Raw genomic sequence first — 21,862 nt, forward strand, 5'->3', positions numbered from 1 at the left:
CACCATATATAAATAAAAATTAAAGGTTTGTCAACAAGTAAAATAAATAAAATTTTAAAAAAAGAATGTTAAAGTCTTTATGTCCAACTTAGCTTTTAGGACCACATAGATAGTTTTTCTCATTAAGGGCTTTAAGTCACCAGAGTTAGATATCCCAGATCTCCTTCCTTTTGACTCTTGCAGTATTTTTGACTTGAAGTTATTGACTTTCTTCTTCTAGGGCTTAGGCCAAATGGGACTTCCTAAGCACAGGGGGCCATCTGCTTTAACATTGAGTGATCGGGCTCCTAGTCTAGCCTCTGTGAAGCATCCAAGTTCTGACCAGGTTCGGGATTCCACTGGTGGCCTAGATCAGTCATCAGAATCCAGTGGATACCCCTCTGAAGATGCTGCCCTCAGGGAACGAAGCAGGGGTCCCTCTACTACTAGATTCCTTGCAAGGGCCCGTGATGAAGCTGGCATGTCAAAACCCCGCCAAGCTACATCCCAGTTAAAAGCAGAGCCAGAGCGCCGCAGAGGTAGAGAGACCTCAACACGTCCAAGAAGAGATGAACGAGATGCACGCCCTGGCCCATCGCAACAGGACTTACCCTCAGCCAGAGATCGGCATTATGCATTTCCAGATCAGCGCTGTGGGGCACGTGTCAGCCAAGACGAAGTCTATGCAAGGCCAGATCAGCAAAGCATGGGACTACCTGGCACAGTGTTGCCATATGCTAGCACTTATCCACATGGTGTGGTGCCGCTTCGTGAGAGTCAGCTTGGTGAGCCACCACCTGAAATATACTATCAGGGCTTGGTACAATTTGGCATGGATCAGCATGGTGTTGTGCCACCTTTAGTACCTGGCAGAGATCAACAAAGATTGGAACTACCTGGTATAGACCAAGTTGATATGGCCTATCGGTATGGCATGATACTTCCTGGCACAGATCAACTCAGTATGGAACAGGCCGGCATACATGAGCGTGATATGGGACTACTTGGCATGGATCAGCAAGGACTGATAGCCGCTGGCATGGGTCAGCAACAACTGGTACTGCCTGGAATAGATCAACAAGGATTGCTTCTACCTCTCACAGTTCAGTATGATTTGATATCACCTGGTTTGATGCAAGTTGGTAGAGATCAACAAGGTTTGCTACAGCCCACTTTGGAAGCACCTGGCTTCATACAACCTGGCACCGAGCAGTATGATTTTATCCAGCCTGGGAGAGATCAACCTGGCTTGGTGCAGCCTGGAATGGTTCATCCTGGCTTTGTGCAAACTGATTCAGGGCAGCGTGGTCTGGTGCAGCCTCGTGCAGATCAGGGTGGTTTGGTACCACCTGGGATAGACCAACAAGGTTTGGTGCAACTTGGCATAGGTCGGCGTGATTTGGTCCGGCCTGGTCCACATAGGCCTGGTTTGGCACCTCCTGGAACAGCTCAGCCTGGCTTTGTGCAACCTGGTGTATATCCACATGATCTGGTGCCACCTGGTGCAGGTCAGCTTGATGTGGTGCCACCTGGTACAGATCAACGTGGTGAAGTGCAACGTGCCAGAGATCAGCGTGGGTTAGTCCATCCTGGAGTAGATCAGTATGGTCTGGCACAACTAGGGGAACTGCCTAGTGATTGGGTGCAGCCTGGTGCATTTCCACCTGGGTTGGTGCAGCCTGCTGCAGAGCCATATCATTTGGTCCAACCCGATATAGGTCAGCATGGTTTGGCCCAGCCTGGCATAGATCTGCAAGGTTTGGTGCAGCCAGGAGTGGATCAGCATGGTTTGATATCACCTGATACAGTTCAGCATGATTTGGTGCAACCTGGGATGAGTCAGCGAGGCGTGGTGCCACCTGATATGGGTCATCATGGCATGCTGCCACCCCGCATGGGTCCACGTGGCCTGGTGCCAGGTGGCATGGGTCAGCGTGGCTTGGTGCCATCCAGTGTGGATCAGCCTAGCATAGTGCCACCAGGTGCGGATCAGCCTGGCTTGGTGCCACCTGCCAAGGATCAGCATGGTATAGTGCCACCCGCCATGGAAAAGCCTGGCTTGGTGCCACCCAGTGTGGTTCAGCGTGGCACGGTGCCACATGGTGTGGGTAAGCCTGGCATGGTGCCACCCAGCATGGATAAGCCTGGCATGGATCAGCTTGGCGTGGTGCCACCCAGTGTGGATCAGCCTGGCATGGTGCCATCTGACATGGATCAGCCTGGCATGGGTCAGCCTGGCTTGGTGACACCTGCCAAGGATCAGCGTGGTATAGTGCCACCTGCCGTGGATAAGCCTGGCTTGGTGCCACCCAGTGTGGATCAGTGTGGCACGGTGCCACGTGAGATGGGTAAGCCTGGCATGGTGCCACCCGCCTTGGGTAAGCCTGGCATAGTGTCAACCACCCTGGGTAAGCCTAGCATGGTACCACCCGGCATGGACCAGCCTGGCATGGTGCCACCTGGTGTGGATCAGCGTGGCATGGTGCCACCTGGTGTGGATCAGCGTGGCATGGTGCCACATGGCATAGATCAGCGTGGCTTGGTGCCACCCCGCATGAATGAGCATGGCATGGTTCTACCGGGTGTGAATCAGCCTGGTTTGGTGCCACCCAGCATGGGTCAGCCTGGCTTGGTGCCACCTGGTGTGGATCAGCGTGGCTTAATGGCACCTGGCGTGAAACAGCCTGGCTTGCTGTCACCTGGTGTGGATCAACATGACATGGTGCCCCCTGGTGTGTATCAGCATGGCATGGTGCCACCTGGCATGGATCAGCGTGGCTTTGTGCCACCCGGTGTGGATCAGCCTGGCTTGGTGTCACCTAGCATGTATCAGCGTGGCATGGTGCCACCAGGAATGTATCAGCGTGGCATGGTGCCCCCCGGCATGGATCAGCGTGGCATGGTGCCCCCTGGTGTGTATCAGCGTGGCATGGTGCCACCTAGCATGGATCAGCGTGGCTTTGTGCCACCCGGTGTGGATCAGGGTACTATAGCAGTACCACCTGGTATGGATCAGCCTGGCTTGGTGTCACCTAGCGTGTATCAGCATGGCATGGTGCCCCCTGGCATGCATCAGCGTGGCATGGTGCCCCCTGGTGTGTATCAGCATGGCATGGTGCCACCTGGTGTGGATCAGGGTGCTGCTGTACCACCTGGCATGTATCAGCATGGCATGGCACCACCTGGCATGGATCAGCATGGCTTTGTGCCACCTGGTGTGGATCAGGGTGCTGTAGTACCACCCAGTGTGGATCAGGGTACTGTAGTAGTATCTCCTGACAAAGATCAACATGGCCTGGTGCCAGCTGGTGTGGATGAGCGTGGTTTGATGTCCCCTGGCATGGATCAGGGTGCTATAGTAACAACTGGCATGGATCAACGTGGCTTAGAGCCCCCTGGCATGGATCAGCATGCCACGATGCCCTCTGGCCTGGATCAGGGTGCTATAGTACCACCTGGCGTGGATCAGCATGGGTTAGTGTACCCTGGCATGGATCAGTATGGTTTTGTGTCACGTGGTATGGATCAGCATGGGTTGGTGTCCCCTGGCATGGATCAGCGTGGCTTGGTGCCACGTGGCGTGGATCAGCGTGGCTCAGTGCCACGTGGCATGGATCGGCGTGCTGTAGTACCTCCAGGTGTGGATCAGTGTGGCTTGGTGCCCCCTGGCATGGATCAGCGTGCTGTAGTACCACCGGGTGTGGGTCAGCGTGGTTTCAGGCCACCTGGTGTGGATCAGCGTGGATTAGTGCCCCCTGGAATGGATCAGCATGCTGTAGTACCATCGGGTGTGGATCAGCATGGCTTGGTACCAACTGGTGTGGATAAGCGTACTATAGCGCCACCAGGTGTGGATCAGCATGGCTTGGTACTATCTGGTATGGATCAGCGTGGCTTGATGCTAACTGGAGAGGATCAGCGTGGCTTGGTGCCCCGTGGCATGGAGCAGCATGCTATAGTGCCACTGGGTGTGGATCAGCGTGGGTTGGTGCCCCCTGGAGTGGATCAGCATGCCGTAGTGCCACCAGGTGTGGATCAGCGTGGCTTGGTGTCACGTGGTGTGGATCAGCGTGGATTAGTGCCCCCTGGCGTGGATCAGCGTGCTGCAGCACCACCAGGTGTGGATCAGCATGGCTTTGTAACACCTGGTGTGGATCAGCGTGGGTTGGTTCCTCCTGGCATGGATCAACGTGCTGTAGCGCCACCAGGTGTGGATNTTGGTGCCCACTAGCATGGATCAGCATGCTGTAGCGCCACCAGGTGTGATTCTGCGTGGCTTGGTGCCACCTGGTGTAGATCAACGTGGGTTGGTGCCCAGTGGCGTGGATCAGCATGCTGTAGCGCCAACAGGTGTGGATCAGCATGCTGTAGCACCAACAGGTGTGGATCAGCGTGGCTTGGTGCCACCTGGCATGGATCAGCATGCTGTAGCACCAGCAGGTGTGGATCAGCGTGGCTTGTTACCTGGCGTGGATCAGCGTGGGTTGGTGCCCCCTGGTGTAGATCAGCATGCTGTAGCGCCACCAGGTGTAGATCAGCGTGGCTTGGTGCTACCTGGCATGGATCAGCGTGGGTTGGTGCTGAGTGGTGTGGATCAGCGTGCTCTAGTGCCAACAGGTGTGGATCAGCGTGGCTTGGTGCCACCTGGCGTGGATCAGCATGGGTTGTTGCCCACTGGGGTGGATCAGCGTGCTGTAGCGCCACCAGGTGTCTATCAGCGTGGCTTGGCGCCACCTGTATTGGATCAGCATGGCTTGTTGCCCCCTGGCGTGGATCCACGTGCTGTAGCGCCAACTGATGTGGATCAGCGTGGTTTGGTGCCGTCTGGTGTGGATCAGCGTGGCTTTGTGCCCCCTGGCATGGAAAAGTGTGCTGTAGTACAACCTGGTATGGATCAGCGTGGCTTGGTGCCACTTGGCGTGGATCAGCGTGGCTTGGTACCACCTGATGTGGATCAGCATGGCTTGGTGCCACCTGATGTGGATCAGCATGGGTTGGCACCCCCTGGCATGGATCAGCATACTGTAGTACCACCTGGTGTGGATCAGCGTGGCTTGGTGCCACCTGGTGTGGATCAGCGTGGGTTGGTGCCCTCTGGGATGGCTCAGTGTGCTGTGGTACCACCAGGTGTGGATCAGCGTGGCTTGGTGGCACCTGGTGTGGATCAGCGTGGCTTCGTGCCTCGTGGCGTGGAAAAGCGTGCTATAGTTCCACCTGGTGTGAGTCAGCGTGGCTTGGTGCCACCCAGTGTGGATCAGCGTGGCTTGGTGCCACCTGGTGTGGATCGGCATGGTTTGGTGCCTCCTGTCATGGATCAGCGTGCTGTAGTACCACCTGGTGTGGATCAGCATGGCTTGGTGCCACCTGATGTGGTTCAGCATGGGTTGGCACTCCCTGGCATGGATCAGCGTGCTGTAGAACCACCTGGTATAGATCAGCCAGGCTTGGTGCCACCTGGCATGGACCAGCTTGCTGGAGTACCACCTGGAATAGATCGGCGTGGCTTGGTGCCACGTGGCATGGATCAGCGTGGGTTAGTGCCTCCTGGCGTGGATCAGCATGTGTTGGTGCCCCCTGGCATGGATCAGCGTGGGTTGGTGCCTCCTGGTGTGGATCAACATCGCTTGGTTCCACGTGGTGTGGATCAGCGTTCTGTAGTACCACCTGGCATGTATCCACGTGGGTTGGTGCCCCCTGGCATGGATCAGCGTGGTTTGGTGCCACGTGGCATGGATCAGCATGCGTTGGTGCCACGTGGCATAGATCAACATGCTGTAGTACCTCCTGGCATGTATCCACGGGGGTGGGTGCCCCCTGGCATAGATCAGCATGGTATATTACCACCTAGTGTGGATCAGCGTGCTGTATTACTACCACCTGGTGTGGATCAGCGTGGCATGGTGCCCCCTGGCATGGATCAGGGTGCTTTAGTACTATCTGGCATGGATCAACGTGGCTTGGTACCCCCTGGCATGGATCAATGTGCTGTAGTACTATCTGGTGTGGATCAGCATGGCTTGGTCCCACCTGGTGTGGATCAACGTGTGGTAGTACCACCTGGTGTTGGTCAGCGTGGCTTGGTGACACCTGGCGTGGATCAGGGTGCTGTAGTGCCTCCTGGTGTGGATCAGGGTGCTGTAGTGCCACCTGGTGTGGATCAGGGTGCTGTAGCGCCCCCTGGAGAGGATAGGGGTGCTATAGCACCCCCTGGTGCAGATCAGGGTGCTGTAGCACCCCCTGGCATGGGTCAGGGTGCTCTAGCACCCCCTGTTGTGGATCAGCATGGCCTGGTACCACCTGGCGTGGGTCAGCGTGGTTTGGTGCAACCTGGGGTGGTTCAGCATGGCTTTGTGCCATATGGTATGGATCAACGTGGTTTGGTCCAGCTTGGTACAGGGCAGCCTGGAATGGGTCAGCGTGTTTTGTTACAACCTAGTACAGGGCCACATGGCTTAGTTCAACCTGGTGCATACATGTCTGGCTTAGCTCAACCTGGTTTGGTCCAACCTGATGCTTATCTACCTGGTGTTTTCCAACCTGGTGCATATCCTGGCAGTTTGGCTCAAGCTGGTGCATATCCTGGCGGTTTGGCTCAAGCTGGTGCATATCCACATGGTGTGGTACAACCTGGAATGGATCAACGTGGTTTGAGACAACCCAGTGCTGATTGGCAAGGCTTGATGGCATCAGGCACAGAACCTCGTGGCTTTCCAACATTCCAGAGAGATCCTCAGGGTTTGACATCACTTCGCCCATATCCACCTGGTATGGGACCTTCTGGCCGAAAGCCACGTGGCCAGGTGTCATCACTGTTACCCAGTCGAGGTTTGGCATCACCAATTATAGACCAGAGGGGTTTGGTACCACCAGAAACCTATCAGCAAAGTTTGATGCATCCTGGCCTAGAGCAGCGGGGCCAAGCCCCAGATCAACAGCTTTTGGTATCATCTGGGCCAGATCAGCCAGAACAGGTGTACCCAAGTGCAGTTCAGCAAGATAGAGAATATTCTGTCTCTGCCTCTGGTGGCCCAGATTATGAGGGTATTGGTCCACATGATCAGGAATATTTGGATCTACGCAGAACAAGTGATTTACAGCAACCTGGGCGACCTGCCCAGGCTGCCTCTGTCCAAGAAGTTCCCTCTTTCGTGAGTCAAGAAGACTCCGAAAGGAGTGAGGTCCAGAGTGAGCGACATGATTCACTGGAGAAACTGGCCCCCAACTTCCCCATAGCGGTGGAAACGTTTCGTCTGATGGGAGAGATGATCGGTCTCTATGTGGAGCTAAAGGAGAGAATAAAGGATCTGGATGAGGAGAAAGCTGGCCAGACTGACTTGGAGAAGATAGAGTACCTACTCGCACTGATGGGTGGGTACCACTTGTGGGGTGTGGGGGAGGAGAGGGCACTGTTTTCACTCTAAGTCGGTGGCATCCTTTCCTTCCCCTGGCCATATAGGCATAGCGTCCCTCTCAGACCTTCTGGGCTCCACAGGCCTTCAGGGTCCAAATGAACGGGTCGGGCAAAGGCTGGGGCAGGCCAGCGGGGCTGATGGAGCCTAGGGGAGGGATGAAGAGTGCCTCTTCTGCCTCTGTCAGTCCTCCTGGAGAGCAGCTGGGGGAGGTGTCAGGAGGCGTGGGGAGAGAATGCTGAGGCCTGAACTTAACACTTGCTCAGGGCTGGGGGTGTCGCTAAGTAGAAGAGTGCTTGTCTGGCTTATGCCAGGCTCTGGGTTCCATCCCCAGCATAGGAGGAAAAATGGTCCAATCACAAGTTTAGGTTCCAGGGAGTAATTAAGATTTTAGTCGTGGGTCTGTGGGCGGGGTTTCTATGGGTGCAAGACAACCCTCTTCCCTCTTTCCTCATCTCCTCGCCCCAGTCACCAGGGAAGGCAGTGTTCTCTGGGGTTGGAAAGAGAGTGGGAGCCCACTGGGAATCTAACCCTTTTGACATTAAGGTCTCCATTTTTCCTAGTCCAAAAAAACATACCCCCTGACCTGCAGGAACAGCTGAAAAGCATAAAGACCTTGGCCAAAGAAGTTCAGCAAGAAAGAGCCCAAGTATGTAAGGGAGAGTGAACCTCCTTTGCCTTCTGGATGGGGTGGGTCAGAGCCCTTGTGCTTTGTGCTTGAGGGTGACAGAGTCCTTTTTCAGATCTGATTGGGCCTTTGCCATCCCTCAGGTAGAAAGTGCACCCTGGGTGTTACTGTGTTTGTTTCCTGACCCTCAAAGCTATTAAGATACAGCTGAGTTAAGCAGTCTTGGCACTTTCTGGGGACAGAGGTCATTGCAAGGGGCTGCTAGGAATTTAGCATTCTCAATGCCAACAACTACATCCAGGAGGTAGATGGGTGGCTGGATGTCCAGAGAGGACCTAGATTTCATTAGGTAAAGATTAGAGAATGGAGAGGAGTGTGTGGGGGTTGCAGGATCACATGCAGGAAAGGGGGGAGGAGGCCTACCTGACCTTCCCCTTCCATTGGGTTTGCAGCTGAACAAGCTACAAAGAATCCTGGAGGGTGACAGTGACCGGGAAGCAGGGAAGGAGCTGAAGGCTAGTCAGCTGAGCCTGCAGCTGGGCATCATCAGGTGAGATGAGATGCCCCTACCCTGTGCACTGCAGTCCTGGTGTCCTGTGTTCCCAAGACAGAAGGCGGTGGCAGCCTTCACTTTTCCTCCTGCTCTGACCTGACTGCTGTCTTTGACCTGGATCATACCTAGTCTTCAGGTTGCCAGATCTAGTTCAAGGAACTGGTACAAGTTCCCCAGGTTCCTAAAACAGCTCATTAGCAGGTCTAAGAAGAGCACAAGGCTCTTCACACTGTCCCCAGGGAGATGCAGCACAAGCTCCTCAGAGCTCCTCTTTGCAGGGCCCTGTATCACCGCCTAGAAGCCTTAGGCCAACACATGGGGCAGCCCCTGGAACAGAAGTAGGACCTGGGGCTCCCTAGACAGAGCCAGCCTCCTCTCATCCCCTGGGTCCGGGGTGGCCAGGCTTGGTACTACTGGGCTCCGTTCTCTGAGCTGGCCCTGGAACTAGGTGGTCTCTTATATATCGCAGAGTCACCGTGGCTGACATTGAGAAGGAGCTGTCTGAGCTGCGGGAGAGTCAGGAACGAGGCAAGGCTGCCATGGAGAACTCCGTCTCGGAAGCCTCACTTTACCTGCAGGACCAGGTGAGGAACTGGTGCTCCTCAGCTCCAGGGACCACGCACCCTTCTCAGAGTTGGCTATGGACAGTGGACAGGCCTGCCTTCTCACTGCTCAGAGACCAAGCTTTCAGGTCCCCCTTAGCATGTGTGGGGAGGTGACTGTGTCTAGGATTCAGCCTCCTCCCAATGCAAAACCGAATTGGGCCACAGGTGCACAGGCACGGGCATCCTGGAGCAAGGTGATGATGTGCCGTACACCTCCCACTCATCTACTTTCCCTGTCCTTCTTTCATTATATAATTTACATATTATAAAATTGCCCTTTTAAAGTGAACAAGACAGTCGGGCACAGTAGCACATACCTCTAATACCTGGGCTCAGGAGGCTGAAGCAGGAAGGTCATAGGCTGGAGGCCAGTCTCAGCAGTTTAGCAAGACCCTCAGAAACTTAGCAAGACCCTGTCTTAAAACTTGAAAAAATGTAGCAGAGTGGAGGAGCACCCTGGAGTTCCAGTACCAAAATAATAATAATAATAAAGTGAACCAGGTATTTTGTAATAACTCACAAGTTGTGCAACCATGACAACAACCCAATTCCAAGATGTTTCATCACTGCCTAAAGAGGCTTTAATCCTGTTAGCAGTTTCTCTCCCACACCCCATGACCCCCCACACACAAGCCCCAGGCCCTGACAACCATTCTTCTGCTTTCTGTCTTTTGGAAGTGTCTTCTTTTGGACATTCATTTCATAGAAACAAAATCTTGTGATAAATGGTCTTTTGCATCTGGATTCTTTTTCTGAGTAGTGTTTTCAAGGTCCATCCATGTTGCAGCACGTATCAGTCCTTCACTCTTTATTACTCAGGACAGTTTCACTTTGTGGCTATACCACAATTTATCTATTCATCAGTTGAAGAACATTTGAGTTGTTTCCATCTTTTGGCAGTTAAAACTAATGCTGCCATGAACATTCCTGTACAAGTTTTTAATGTGGAGATGTTCTAATTTCTCTTAGGAACATAACAAGAGTGGGATTGCTGGGTCATATGACAGCTTTAATTATCATTTGAGGGCCTGCCAGACTGTTTTCCAAAGTGGCCACACCATCTGACATTCCTCCTAGCAATGTTGAGAGGGTTCCACTTTCTCCCTGTCCTCACCAACACTTGTTATTTTCTTTTTTTTTTTTTAATTTTTTAATTTTTTTTTATTGGTTGTTTATTTTCTTTCTTTTAATTCGAGCCATCCTAGAGAGAGTGAAGTGGTATCTCATTATGGTTTTGACTTACATTTTCTTGATGACTAATCATGCTGAGCACCTTTGCATATGCTTTTTGACAGTTGTATGCCTTGTTTTTTAGCGATAAGGGATACAAATATCTACTCAAATCCTTAGTCCATTTTTTACATTGAGTAATTTATCTTGTTATTGTTGAGTTCCACAAGTTCTTTACATATTCTGGATACCAGGTTTATCTGGTATAGACTTGCAAACATTTTCTCCCACTCTGCAGGCTGTCTTTTCTTTTTTTTTTTTCTTTTTCTTTTTTGTGGTGTTAGGGATGGAACCCAGGCCAGGCAAGAGCTCTCCCACCAAGCTACAACCCAGCCTCTCACTTTCTCAATAGTGAGTGTCTACCTTTGAATCTTGAATGACACTGTCCTTAGTTTTCCTAGTAAAGAGTGTCTGACTTAGGAGCAGTCCCCTGAGCACTCACAGAAGGACCACCTAGGGAAAGCCACTGGGCCCAGGGATTCCAGTCAGGAATCCCTGTGTGCCTTGAGCCATGTTGTGGTCTCTCTTCCCAGCTGTTGGTGCAATGGCATGTAACATTTCAAGACTGAGCCAATTATCCCATGTGGGGCAGAGAGGGTACAAAGTCACCTGCTGGCCCAAAGTTCCTGTCTGGTCTTGGTAATCAGCAGGGACCTCCCAGGCCACACTTTGGAAAGGAGCTTCCCCCTGGTTGTGCAGCCTCTCCTCTAGTCAAACCTTCCTCATGTCCAGCCTCCAGCCCTCTGCCTTCCTGCCTGTCTTTTAGCCCCCTCCCCCTTTCTCATGCTATCTTTGTTCTGGAATTCTCCTGCTGGATCTTCTTTACCCAGAGAGCTGCTTTATGTTCTTCAAGGCATCACTGAGATGCCCATTTTTCTGGGACTGTTCCTTTTCCCTTTGAGAGAATGACTCTGTCCCTTTGCATCCCAGAGACCTGTTATGTGCTGGCCTCAGCCAAGGCCATTCAGTTGCAAGTCCTGTTTGTTCAAGCAAAAGGGAGACACATTGAGTATATACAGAGTTGGGAGGCGGGGTATGTCCAGGCCACAGCGGGCAGTTGGGGTTTTTCCCCATGTTTGGTTTTCTGCATACCTTTGTCTTTTTCCTCACCCATCCCTCTCAGCCTCCCCACCTCTCTTCCATTCTGTTCCCAAGCAACTTGTCTCTTACACATGGTTCCAAATGGCTGCCCTGAGCCCTGTAGTTTTTTGACTTTTCTGCCCACTACCAAATTGGGGGATGGGTGGATGGGGGGTACAGGTTGGCCGTGCCCCTTTTTGAGTCAGGCAATGAGTTGAGGGTCTCTGGCCAGTCCAGGTTGGTTGCTCTTAAATTGTGCTCTGCTTAGGCCCGGTCATTAGCAACAACAAGCTGGACAAGGGGCTGCAGAGGAGAGCAGCAGGGCCAGGCCAAGCAGCTGTCCCTGGAAGGGGCTTATACTCCCTGACCCTGAGAGACCCCTGCAGCACTGTCTTCACTGTCCCATCCCTTTACTGTCAGTTATGCACATACTTGGTGGCACAGAGCATGGGCAAGCCCACCATTCACACCCCTAGGCCCCCAAGCAACCTGGCTGTCATCAGAGTGCTGTGAATGTCTATGGATCACTTTAGGGTTTAGCCAGAGCAGATCAATGGGCTGACTGGAGAAAGGTCCAGAAACCTCCTACCTGCAAATGCTTTATTCAATTGAATTTTTACTTTTGGTGGTACAGGGGGTTGAACCAGGAGCACTCTACCACTGCATTATATTCCCAGCCCTTTTAAAAAATATTTCATCTTTGGGGCTGGGGTCATGGCTCAGCAGTAGAGAGCTCGCCTAGCACATGTGACGCCCTGGGTTAAATTCTCAGTACCACATAAAAATAAATAAGATAAAGGTATTGTGTCCAACTACAACTAAAAAATAATAAAAAAATTTTCATCTTGAGACAGGTCTCACTAAGTTGCTGAGGCTAGCCTCAAACTTGCAATCCTCCTGCCTCTGCTCCTGAGTCCTTAGTATGACAGATGTGGCCACAACATCCAGCCACCAGTGCTTTATGTGGCATTCAGGCTGACCCCAAGGAGAGCACTGTTCACTGGTTGACCAACAGAGATGGGGTGCCTACTACACTCTGTACATTCTGCAAGGCACCAAAGGGTGGTGACTGCCCTCTCAGTCAGGAAGAGGCAGGAAGCATCTCACTAGCATTGGTGGTCTGGGCAGAATATGGCTGAGACTGTCTCTGTCCTCTCCCCATGTCTTTCCTTCACCCAGTTAGACAAGCTGAGGACAATCATCGAGAGTATGCTGGCCTCCTCTTCCACCCTGCTGTCCATGAGCATGACCCCACACAAGCCCTTGACTTACTTCACACCTGGCCAGATTGACCCCAATGCTACCTGTCCGGCCTGCAGCCTGGACCTGGGCCATCAGGTCAGCACACTCGTACGGCGCTATGAGCAGCTCCAGGACATAGTCAGCAACCTGGCTGCCTCCCGGCCTTCTAAGAAGGCCAAGCTCCAGAGCCAGGTGAGTCTCTGCTTGCCTCCCTCCCAGTGCCCTGGAGGCCCTGCAGAGTGTCAGCTGACAGCTCTCCCCAAGAAGGGGAGCTTCAGGCTTGAGATCATCTTTAGCCAGATCCTACAAAACTCCCTGATCCTTCCACAGGGTCACAGCGTGAGTAGCTGTGAGTCAGCTCTGGGGACAGGAGACTGAGAAGAGCTGGTTCAGTGGGTGGGGTGGTCCTGGCTGGTCAAGGGTAGAGCAGTGCCATGTGTGTGCACATTTGAGCAGACAGCCACTCCCCTGGCATGCCCATCTTCCCAATTCCTTCCAGATTTCTCCCCACAAGTCCTGCTCCTGGACTCAGGAATTCATGTTTGGATCCTGAATCCAAGATCAGGGAAGGTGGGGAGAGACTACAGCCACTGGAGCTAGACCTAGTGAAGTGCTGCTGGAGGACCAGTGGAGATCTCTCTCTAGAAGCAGCTCAAGAGCAGCACATGCTCCTGAGCCTCAGTCACCTCTGCTGATCACTGTACTTGGCCCAGCAGCTCCTCGTCCTATGGCAGGGGACATAGGGAGGACTGTTTGAGGCTGCTGGGTGGTCCTACACCTTGGGGCAAATCCATGAGGATGTAGAGGACTGCTGTCCCTGTCTGGCTGGGAACACAACTGTTGGTGGGAAACTGAATGTCACTATATAAAATGGACATGGATCTGAAATGAGCTTCCTTATTGGGTGGTGTAGGGCCACCCAGCAGCCTCAGAGAGTCCTCCCTGTGCCCCCTGCCACAGGACGAGGAGCTGCTGGGCCATGTACAGAGCGCCATCCTGCAGGTGCTGGGTGACTGCGAGAAGCTAAACATCACTACTAGCAACCTCATCGAGGACCATCAGCAGAAGCAGAAGGACATTGACGTGAGCAGCTAGGGCAAGGCTGAGGCCCCCACCACCCACCCCTGCTGCTCAGCTGCTGGTTCTTTATTTCTTACTTTCTGGGCCTCCAGATGCTGTACCAGGGCCTGGAAAAGCTCGAGAAGGAAAAGGCCAACAGGGAGCACCTGGAGATGGAGATCCATGTGGTAAGCACCAGTTCCCAGGGGCCCTCTGCCCTAGGGTGGTCTTGCTGGCCAGAGGGGTGAGGGGCTGGTGGTGTAGGGCATGGAGATGTGGGCTCTTGGAAAACTGTGCTTCAGGGGTTGACATGGGGGGGGGGCCCTGTCATGGCCCTCTCCCAAGTGGGGCCTCCCCTACTCTGCATGCAGAAAGCAGACAAGAGTGCCCTAGCAGCCAAAGTGAGCCGTGTCCAGTTTGATGCCACCACAGAGCAGCTGACCCACATGATGCAGGAGCTGGTGGCCAAGAGGACTGGGCAGGAGCAAGACTGGCAGAAGATGTTGGACAAACTCTTGGTACAGATGGACGGCAAGGTGAGTGCAGGAAAGGCTGCAGGACGAGTGGGGCTGTCCTCCACTGCCCTCAAGGCTAGACCCCCATCTGCTGCCTTGGTCTCACCTGGAACCCACCCCCACCCAGCTGGACCGCCTGGAGCTAGACCCTGTGAAGCAGCTGCTGGAGGATCGGTGGAGATCGCTGCGGAAGCAGCTCAAAGAGCGCCCTCCACTCTACCAGGCAGATGAGGCAGCTGCCATGAGGAGGTGAGGCCCGGAGATAGCTGGGAAGTGGCATACCTTGCTGGGAGGGCAGGTGGTGGGCTGGGGACCCCCAACAAACTGAATCTTCCAGAGATGTCCCATTGTTGGAGGGACAATTTTAGAGCTGGAAGAAGTCTTCTAGCTCAGACCCCTTCAGATGACCACAGAGAAAGGGAGTTGGGAGATGCTAAGACTCCCTGGCTGAGGTGTGTTGCACTGGGCCCTTGGGACAGGGAGAGGTCTGTAGTCTCAGAATTGAGATGTTCCTTGGGGACCTGGGTGGTAGTGGCCTTGAAGCCCAGGATTACCATTCTTGGCCACCAGAGGGGCCCCAAGGCCTATGAAGAGCACGCTTGGGACCCTGGGAACCCTGCTGACTTTGAGTAAGGATGGCAGGTGCAGGCCGTGTGCGTGGAAGCAGGCATGTGCGAAAGCAGGGCCACCCTACTGAGCCTCCTGCCAGTCTGGATTGTGGGCAGCCAACTCCTCTGAGCTCTCCCCCTCTGTGCACCTCACTCCCAACAGGCAGCTCTTGGCTCATTTCCACTGCCTCTCATGTGACCGGCCCCTGGAGACAGCTGTGACTGGACAGTGAGTGCTCATACCTGGCCCAGGGCAGCTGGTGACCATGGTGGGGTGGCATACAGGGCTTCACTTTCTCCATCTGCCTATCTCACCTCTTATCTTTTCCTTCAGTCTCCTGGGCCTACTTCCTGCCCTGCGCCTTCTCAGGCCTGGCTAGTCTGGGGTGGTTAGGAAGGTCCTTTAGGCTGATGGAATATGGGAGTGGCAGGTGGATCCAGTGATGGAATGTCCAAATCTGAGCCCCCCTACCTCTGTGTCCCTGTCCAGAATGATACCCCTGATTCCTATGAGTCCTGGCCTGCCAGCACACCGGTCCATTCGCCCCTACACAATATTCGAGCTGGAGCAGGTCCGCCAGCAGAGCCGCAAGTACGGGGCAGTGGAGTCCTGGGCAGGAGTGAGTGGGAGGGTGGGGTAGAGAAGGCTCCAGAGGGTGCCCTGGGGCACTGTACAGGGCCTGAGGTGGGAACCTGCCACCAGTCAGGTTCTGAACTACCTGCTAGCCCTTCTGCTCTCTCCCCTTTGACTCATTTATACTTTGGCCTCTGGGGAAAACCTTTCTGGGCAAGTGTGGCCCCTCAGGGGTGCCTTGGAGAGGGCTGATGCCCTGGGACCAAACTGCCCCAAACCTGCAGGCCTCAAGCCTTTCAAGGGTGCTAGCTCCGCCCGCACAGGATTTTGCAGAATAAAGGCCCATGGTGTAAGGAAGTATTTACACCAAGTATAGGAATGGAGGATGTGGGGCTCTGTCCATCTTGGGCTGACCACCCTCCCTTCCACCTGGGCCCCACAGCATCAAGCTAGGCAGCACTTTCTGTCGGGGTGACCTGTCACCGATGGAGCGGAGTGCAGGGCGCCTGCGCACCATGCACTCCAAGATGCTGATGGACATTGAGAAGGTGCAGATCCACTTTGGAGGCTCTGTGAAGGCTAGCAGTCAGATGATCCACGAGCTGCTGCAGGCCCAGGGCCTCACTTCCCCTTGCTACAAACGGTAGGGGACAGAGTCCAGGTGACTGTGCCTGGTTTATGCCCACCCCGCAACCATGTGAGCAAAGGGGAAGGTGTGTAAAAACATGTGTGCGTGAACATGCTTGTGTGTATGTGTGGTGGCCTCAAAGTTGCTGTGCTCACTCACCCACCTGTCCCTGGCCCCTTGCTCCTGCCCTGACTCCTGGGGACTCCTCAAGAGAGCTGCCTCTGTGTCTCTGGCTAGCCCCATCATAGGTGTGTCCCAGGTCACACTCTTGGTAGCTCTCACTGACTCCATGCTGTCTGCATCACAGGGTGCCAGATGCGATGGTGGGTTACACCTACTCCACTGTGCCCCGGCGCTGTGGAGGAAGCCACACCCTCACCTACCCCTACCGCCGTAGCCGCCAGCAGCACCTGTCCCAGGGCCCGTATGCTCCTGAGGAGATCCAGATAGCCATGAAGGTCTGGGCCCTACCAGGGAGCCTCAGGGAGGAAGGTCCTGACATGCCCCAGATTCCAAGTCATTCTGGAAAAACAACCTGAAGTCACCTTCTGTGCCCCTTGCCTTGGGGCGGTTTCTTAATCAGACCCAATTCAAGCCCCTTCTTTACATCCTGCCTTGGGAAAAAGATTGCCACTCCAGCTCTGCCAGCAGGCACCGCCACCGCAGGGCCTGAGAACCACGTGCTTTCCACTTCCTCCCACCTTGTCACTGCCCTGGTGCAGCCCAGGGTCCACAGGGAGGGTTGTAAGCACTGTTTGGTACCAGGAGTCAGAACAGTGCTCTGCACCCCAGGCCTTCACAGGAGCAGGAGCAGAGGGAAAGGTCTAGGTGTCATAGTGGTAACGGACTGTTTGCCTCTACAGCATGACGAGGTGGATATCCTGGGCCTAGATGGACATATTTACAAGGGACGGATGGATACGAGACTGCCAGGCATCCTGAACAAAGACAGTGAGTATGCAGGTAGCCCAGGGTCCTTACTTGAGTCCTAAGGGACCATCCATCTCCTGGAAGGTTGAGCATACCTTGGGCTACCAGACTGGGTGCCACCTTCTTCATTTCCCTGCCTCCAGATGTTCAGGTCTCTCCAAAAGCCCCCAGGTAAGTGCTTACGGATAGAAGACAGCTTTCCTGCCTCAGCCAATCACCCAGCAGGTGGTGGCCCCATCTTTTCTTGCTAGTCTTCTCCTGTTACCACTGCTGAGCTGACCCACCTCAGGCTGCTCCCATCAACACAGCCAAGCTGTACCGGTCCCTTCTTTAAAACCCTGCAAGACACCATCCCTTAATGATCTCCCACGACCCTGAAGGCTGGCTTCCAGTTCCCCATATCTGAATCGGGCTGCTTACCACTTCCCATTGTGCCTTTTAACCCTGTGAGCACCTAGAACTCACCACACCTGGCACATAGCTGATGTGTGTAGTTTTTCAGAGAATGAGTGAGTAGAAGGATGGACAGATAGAGGAGCATAGATGGATGGTGGGTGGAAAGAGCAATGGTCAAGAGCTGGGTGAGCAGGGGGCGGGGGGGGTGGTGGATGGGTGGGCATGTGAATGAGTGAAGTGCCTGTAAAGGGTGAAGGGGCAGATCTACAAATTCTGACCATTCCGCTGAGGCTGGCTATGACCTGCAGCCTACATCCATCTCCCCATGTGCCTGGGTCTGTCTCAGAAAAGACTCTTCCCTCCACTGCCCTCAGGAGTGTCAAAGCACAAGACCAAGCAGCCCCGGCCCCACCTGCCCAGGCATCAGGCCCTGGGTAACATCGGACAGCTGCCCTCCCGGCTTCAGAGCACCCACCTATTGGCTGGCAACAACTCAGGTAGCTTTCTTCTGGATGAGGTGTCCTTCCATATGGCTTGAACACTGTCCTCTGGTCTCTCCTTCCTGCCCCACCACCCCCTAGTTTATACCTTTGTTTCCCTGAAGAGAGGAAAGGCTGGGAGCTGAAGGGTAGGATGGGAAGGAAAAGAGAAAGTCAATTACTGAGTGCTTGGCATGTGCCAGGTCTATGGGGTGGATACTACTGCTGTTCCTGATTCATACAAGAGGACACAGGTTTCTCTGGCTTAAGCCCAGTCCTTCCCTTCTCACATAACAGGATTCTCTTTGAGCTGCTGTTTATGGGATCCAAGCACCTGTAGGACATGGGACCATGATCAGGCCCCAAGGGACCCCTCACTCTGGTGCTGCCTGGAGGTATTCCTCCCACCCCCAGGCCTAGAAAGCCCCCACAGCCCCTGGTCTCATCCAAGGAGCTAGACCACATCTTAAGGTCAGGGAGCAAAGGGCCTCAAGGTTAGCCACACAAGGGCCTGGGTCCCTTGCTAGGATCCTGGGGCCAAAAGGCTTGATCAATACCAGGTGACTATTCAGGTCTCTCCCCTCTGCAGACCTAGGTTTTCTCATCTGTCATCAAGCGGGTGGGGTGCTGGATGCATGCTTCTTAGAGTTAGGGCCCCTGTGAGATTGTCACAAAGGTGTCAACCTTCCATTTATCAAATACTCACGTACCCTCAGTACCTAGTAAATCTGTAGGAGGTTCAAGGATCCCCTGACACCCACACACCATCCCCATCCCCAGCTTGAGGGCTCAAATCCTCTGTGCTCTGTAACACCCTTCCATTCCCACATTCAGTGAGTGCCTGTGACAATGGAAGAAGGGAAAACAGAAGAGAAAGCTTTGTTGGTAATGGTGCCTCGCCTTCATTGGGGATGCCCTCCTGTCCAGGCAGCATTTAGGAGTTTTTATACATACAATCAATTTTAATCCACACACCAATACTGAGGGGTAGGGACCATTGTTAGCCCCAGTTACAGCTGAGAATACCAAGGCGCAGAGAAGTCTTAGGAAACATTCCTGTGCCTTTATGATCTGTGTGATGTTGCCTAAACAGTCCTGTATTAACATTACCCAAGAGGCAGACTTTTGGCCCCAACAAGAGGGCATGTTTACTGACTAACTTTCCTTTACAGGGATTATAAAGGAGCCCCAACTGCTCCAGCGCTCCCAAGTACTCTGCATACTCCAATCCCACCAGCCTGGCCAGTGGGGCCATGCCTGACTTCCCTGTGCTTTGGGTGAGCTGAGTGGGCCTTAGTGGGTGTGGGATACATGGTGGAGCCACCTATGCCCTCCTGTCTTGCAGTTTCTTCGAGGCAACATCTCTCCCAGTCAGATATGGCCCATCCACCCAGCCCCACTGAGATGGAACACCTGCAGGACAACGGTTCAGGACCAGAAATGCACATGGACATACCTCCTGAGGAGGAGCTAGAGGAGCCCACTCGGGGACCACGGTTCACCACTGCTCCCTGAATAGAGCTTTAAGTAAATGTTTAAGAAGAGGCTTATATTGGGGAAGGCTTCTCTGTCAGTCCTGCCTCAGGAAGATGGAGTGAGAAGGCAGTGCCTGCTGCTGGCCAGGCAGCCCCAGGTGCCCCCAGGGTCCTCAGTCTGAGAATTAGACCTCCAGTTGTTCTAAGTGTGCTGGGGCTCCTGGAGGGCTTCACCGTTGAATTCAGGGCAGCCGGAGTTGGGCCTCCTCTCACTCTCACACCCATCAGCCAGCCCAAGTGTGCTGCTGCCTTCGGGGATGCAGCCCTAACTTCTGATGTGGAGGACTAGCCCAGGACACTGGATAGGCCTGGACCCATGGTGTGGATGTGCTAACTGTATCTTGGAGTAGAGGGCAGAGCTGCTTGCTACTACCCTGCTGCCAGCTCAGGGCAGCTCCTGGGTCCTCACACAGGTCCCAGTGAAGCAATGCCATGAACCAGAAGCAAAAACCCACAGCCCTTGGGAAAGGTTACCATGCTCTGCTGTCTGCCCTTGAGTGGGCCACACAGCCAGCCACAGCCTGAAGGCCAACCCCTGGCAGAAGGGCTGAGTAGAAGCTTCCCTGGCCAATGCCTGGGAAGATGGAGAGCAGGAGTTCAAGGGGCATGGCTTGCATTTTGTGCAAGGCTGAGCCTTCAACCTGCTCCAGGCAGCTGCTTGGCCCATTTGGTCACCTCCTCACTAGCCCCAAACCTACAAACCTATGGAAAAAATGCACCGATATTGGTGGGAGGGTACGGAGGAGTACTGTGTGGTTGAGCTGGCAGCAGCTGCCAGGAACAAGCCCCCAGCACCCAATTGAACCTCCTGAACTTGGGTCACTGGCTGAATTCTGGGGTCCCCCAAAAGACAGGCAAGCTGGGGACAAAGAAGGCCTGAATCATCAAAGCAGTTTCTACCTCAGGTCTTTTCCCGCATCAGAGGGAACCAAATGCCCAGAGTGGAGGATGGGGCTCTCCCCACCCCCAGTTCCCATCATCCCTCACATGGGAAAGGGATGTCTCGGGTAAGAGGCTCATTTGGGGGTGTGAGAAGAGGGGGTGAATCACACAGGAAAGAGAGGCAGGAAATGGCCCAGAAATAGGTTTCTCACCCCTGGCCTGGTGTGGGCAAAAGTGGGCTTGGTGGGGGATGCTGTGGAGGTGGGATGCACCCTGAGGGTGGTTCCCTGCTTCTTGATCCCAAGATTCCATGTATCTTTATGTAATCACATAATGCTCATGGCTGGGTGGGAAGAAGAGCTGCTTGGACAGTGGGCACTCCAGGCCAGTACCTTTTCTCTGTACACAGGAGGCAGCGCCAGGGCCATCCCTTCCCCCTCGGCTCCTATTTCTCTCACTGAAGTCCCACCCTGGCAGTGAAATGCCAGGTCAGCTCAGTTTCCCTGGTCTAGAAGCCAAATTCACAGGCTTGGCAGGGAGGAGCAGGTCAGCTCTCCTCACCCACAGAGGACAGGAGTCACATTCCCTGAGTTGCCGGGGCTGGCCCCCACCATTCCACACCTGGGCATGGCCGCTCCACCCTCTCCCAGGCTGGCACACACCTGGGTGCACCCCAGCCCCGGTCCCAGCAGCCTCTAGGGGTGTCACAGCCTGAAAGCCCACGTTCCTTCCAGGGGCTTCCCCTGCTAGCCTGGGAAAGCACAGGTGGGCAGGGGCAGAGCTGAGGCTGGGAGGAGTCTCAGGGGTTTCCAATCAGGAAACAAAACTGAAAGGACAAACCCAGCTTTCACGTGCAGTAGTCAGGGCAGCTGGGCTCACTGTTCCACTCCACTAAAGGAGGGGGTGCCCCCAATCAGGGTGAGAAGATGCAAAAAGGCCCAGAGGCAAGGTGGTTAACAACCTGGCTGGGGCCCTTAAGTTTCACTTCACTTTAGGCCAAAACCTCCAGCCCCCAGCCCAGCAGTTCTGCCTTTCAATAGCACTTGGTCCCCCTCAAGCCACAGGAAGGAGTAAAGCTCAAGGCAGGGCTGCCCCTACCATTGCTGGTACTGGCTGCCACATGGTGGTTGTCCATGGCTCCAGGAGGAATTACAACCATGTGGCAGGTCACTCACTCTCAGCCTGTCTCACTCACCTGAATATGTACTGGAGGACAGCAAGAAAAGGTGCTGGCCAAGGACAGCCAATGATGCCCATTCTAATACCTGGAGGACTGCAGGGCAGGTGGAGGAAATGGAAGCAAGTGTCTCCAGGAACCCACCCACTCTCTGGCTCCAACAGCTGTGGAGTCCTACAAATACATACTCATTGACACACCTCCCCAAGGGAGGCTGAGGGTAGTAACAGTAAGATGGGCCCAACTGGAAGATGCAGGGAGTGCTTAGGGCAAAGCAGCATTTGGGAGGACACCAGCTTTCCTAGCAGCAAACAGAATTGGTTTCCAGGGCCAGCCCTGTGGTGCACACCTGT

General features: G+C 54.2%; 1 protein-coding gene across 1 annotated transcript in view; it reads left to right on the forward strand.

Annotated features, from left to right (window-relative positions):
- Qrich2 (glutamine rich 2) overlaps positions 1–19,452 on the forward strand; it is a 29,362-nt gene extending 9,910 nt beyond the window's left edge. The window contains exons 4-22 of the mRNA XM_048796694.1: positions 326–1,367; positions 1,548–1,586; positions 1,737–4,139; positions 4,276–7,347; positions 7,952–8,037; positions 8,469–8,566; positions 9,039–9,153; positions 12,664–12,918; positions 13,687–13,809; positions 13,899–13,973; positions 14,157–14,321; positions 14,428–14,549; positions 15,072–15,137; positions 15,399–15,500; positions 15,925–16,125; positions 16,418–16,568; positions 16,974–17,073; positions 17,811–17,933; positions 19,261–19,452. Of these exons, the coding sequence (XP_048652651.1) occupies positions 326–1,367; positions 1,548–1,586; positions 1,737–4,139; positions 4,276–7,347; positions 7,952–8,037; positions 8,469–8,566; positions 9,039–9,153; positions 12,664–12,918; positions 13,687–13,809; positions 13,899–13,973; positions 14,157–14,321; positions 14,428–14,549; positions 15,072–15,137; positions 15,399–15,500; positions 15,925–16,125; positions 16,418–16,568; positions 16,974–17,073; positions 17,811–17,933; positions 19,261–19,430 (8,508 nt within the window). The 3' untranslated portion in view covers positions 19,431–19,452. The remainder of the gene's footprint in view (positions 1–325; positions 1,368–1,547; positions 1,587–1,736; positions 4,140–4,275; positions 7,348–7,951; positions 8,038–8,468; positions 8,567–9,038; positions 9,154–12,663; positions 12,919–13,686; positions 13,810–13,898; positions 13,974–14,156; positions 14,322–14,427; positions 14,550–15,071; positions 15,138–15,398; positions 15,501–15,924; positions 16,126–16,417; positions 16,569–16,973; positions 17,074–17,810; positions 17,934–19,260) is intronic.
- The last annotated feature ends 2,410 nt before the right edge of the window (positions 19,453–21,862 follow it).

The sequence above is a fragment of the Marmota marmota genome, unplaced genomic scaffold (assembly GCF_001458135.2).
Source record: "Marmota marmota marmota unplaced genomic scaffold, marMar, whole genome shotgun sequence".
NCBI lineage: Eukaryota > Metazoa > Chordata > Mammalia > Rodentia > Sciuridae > Marmota > Marmota marmota.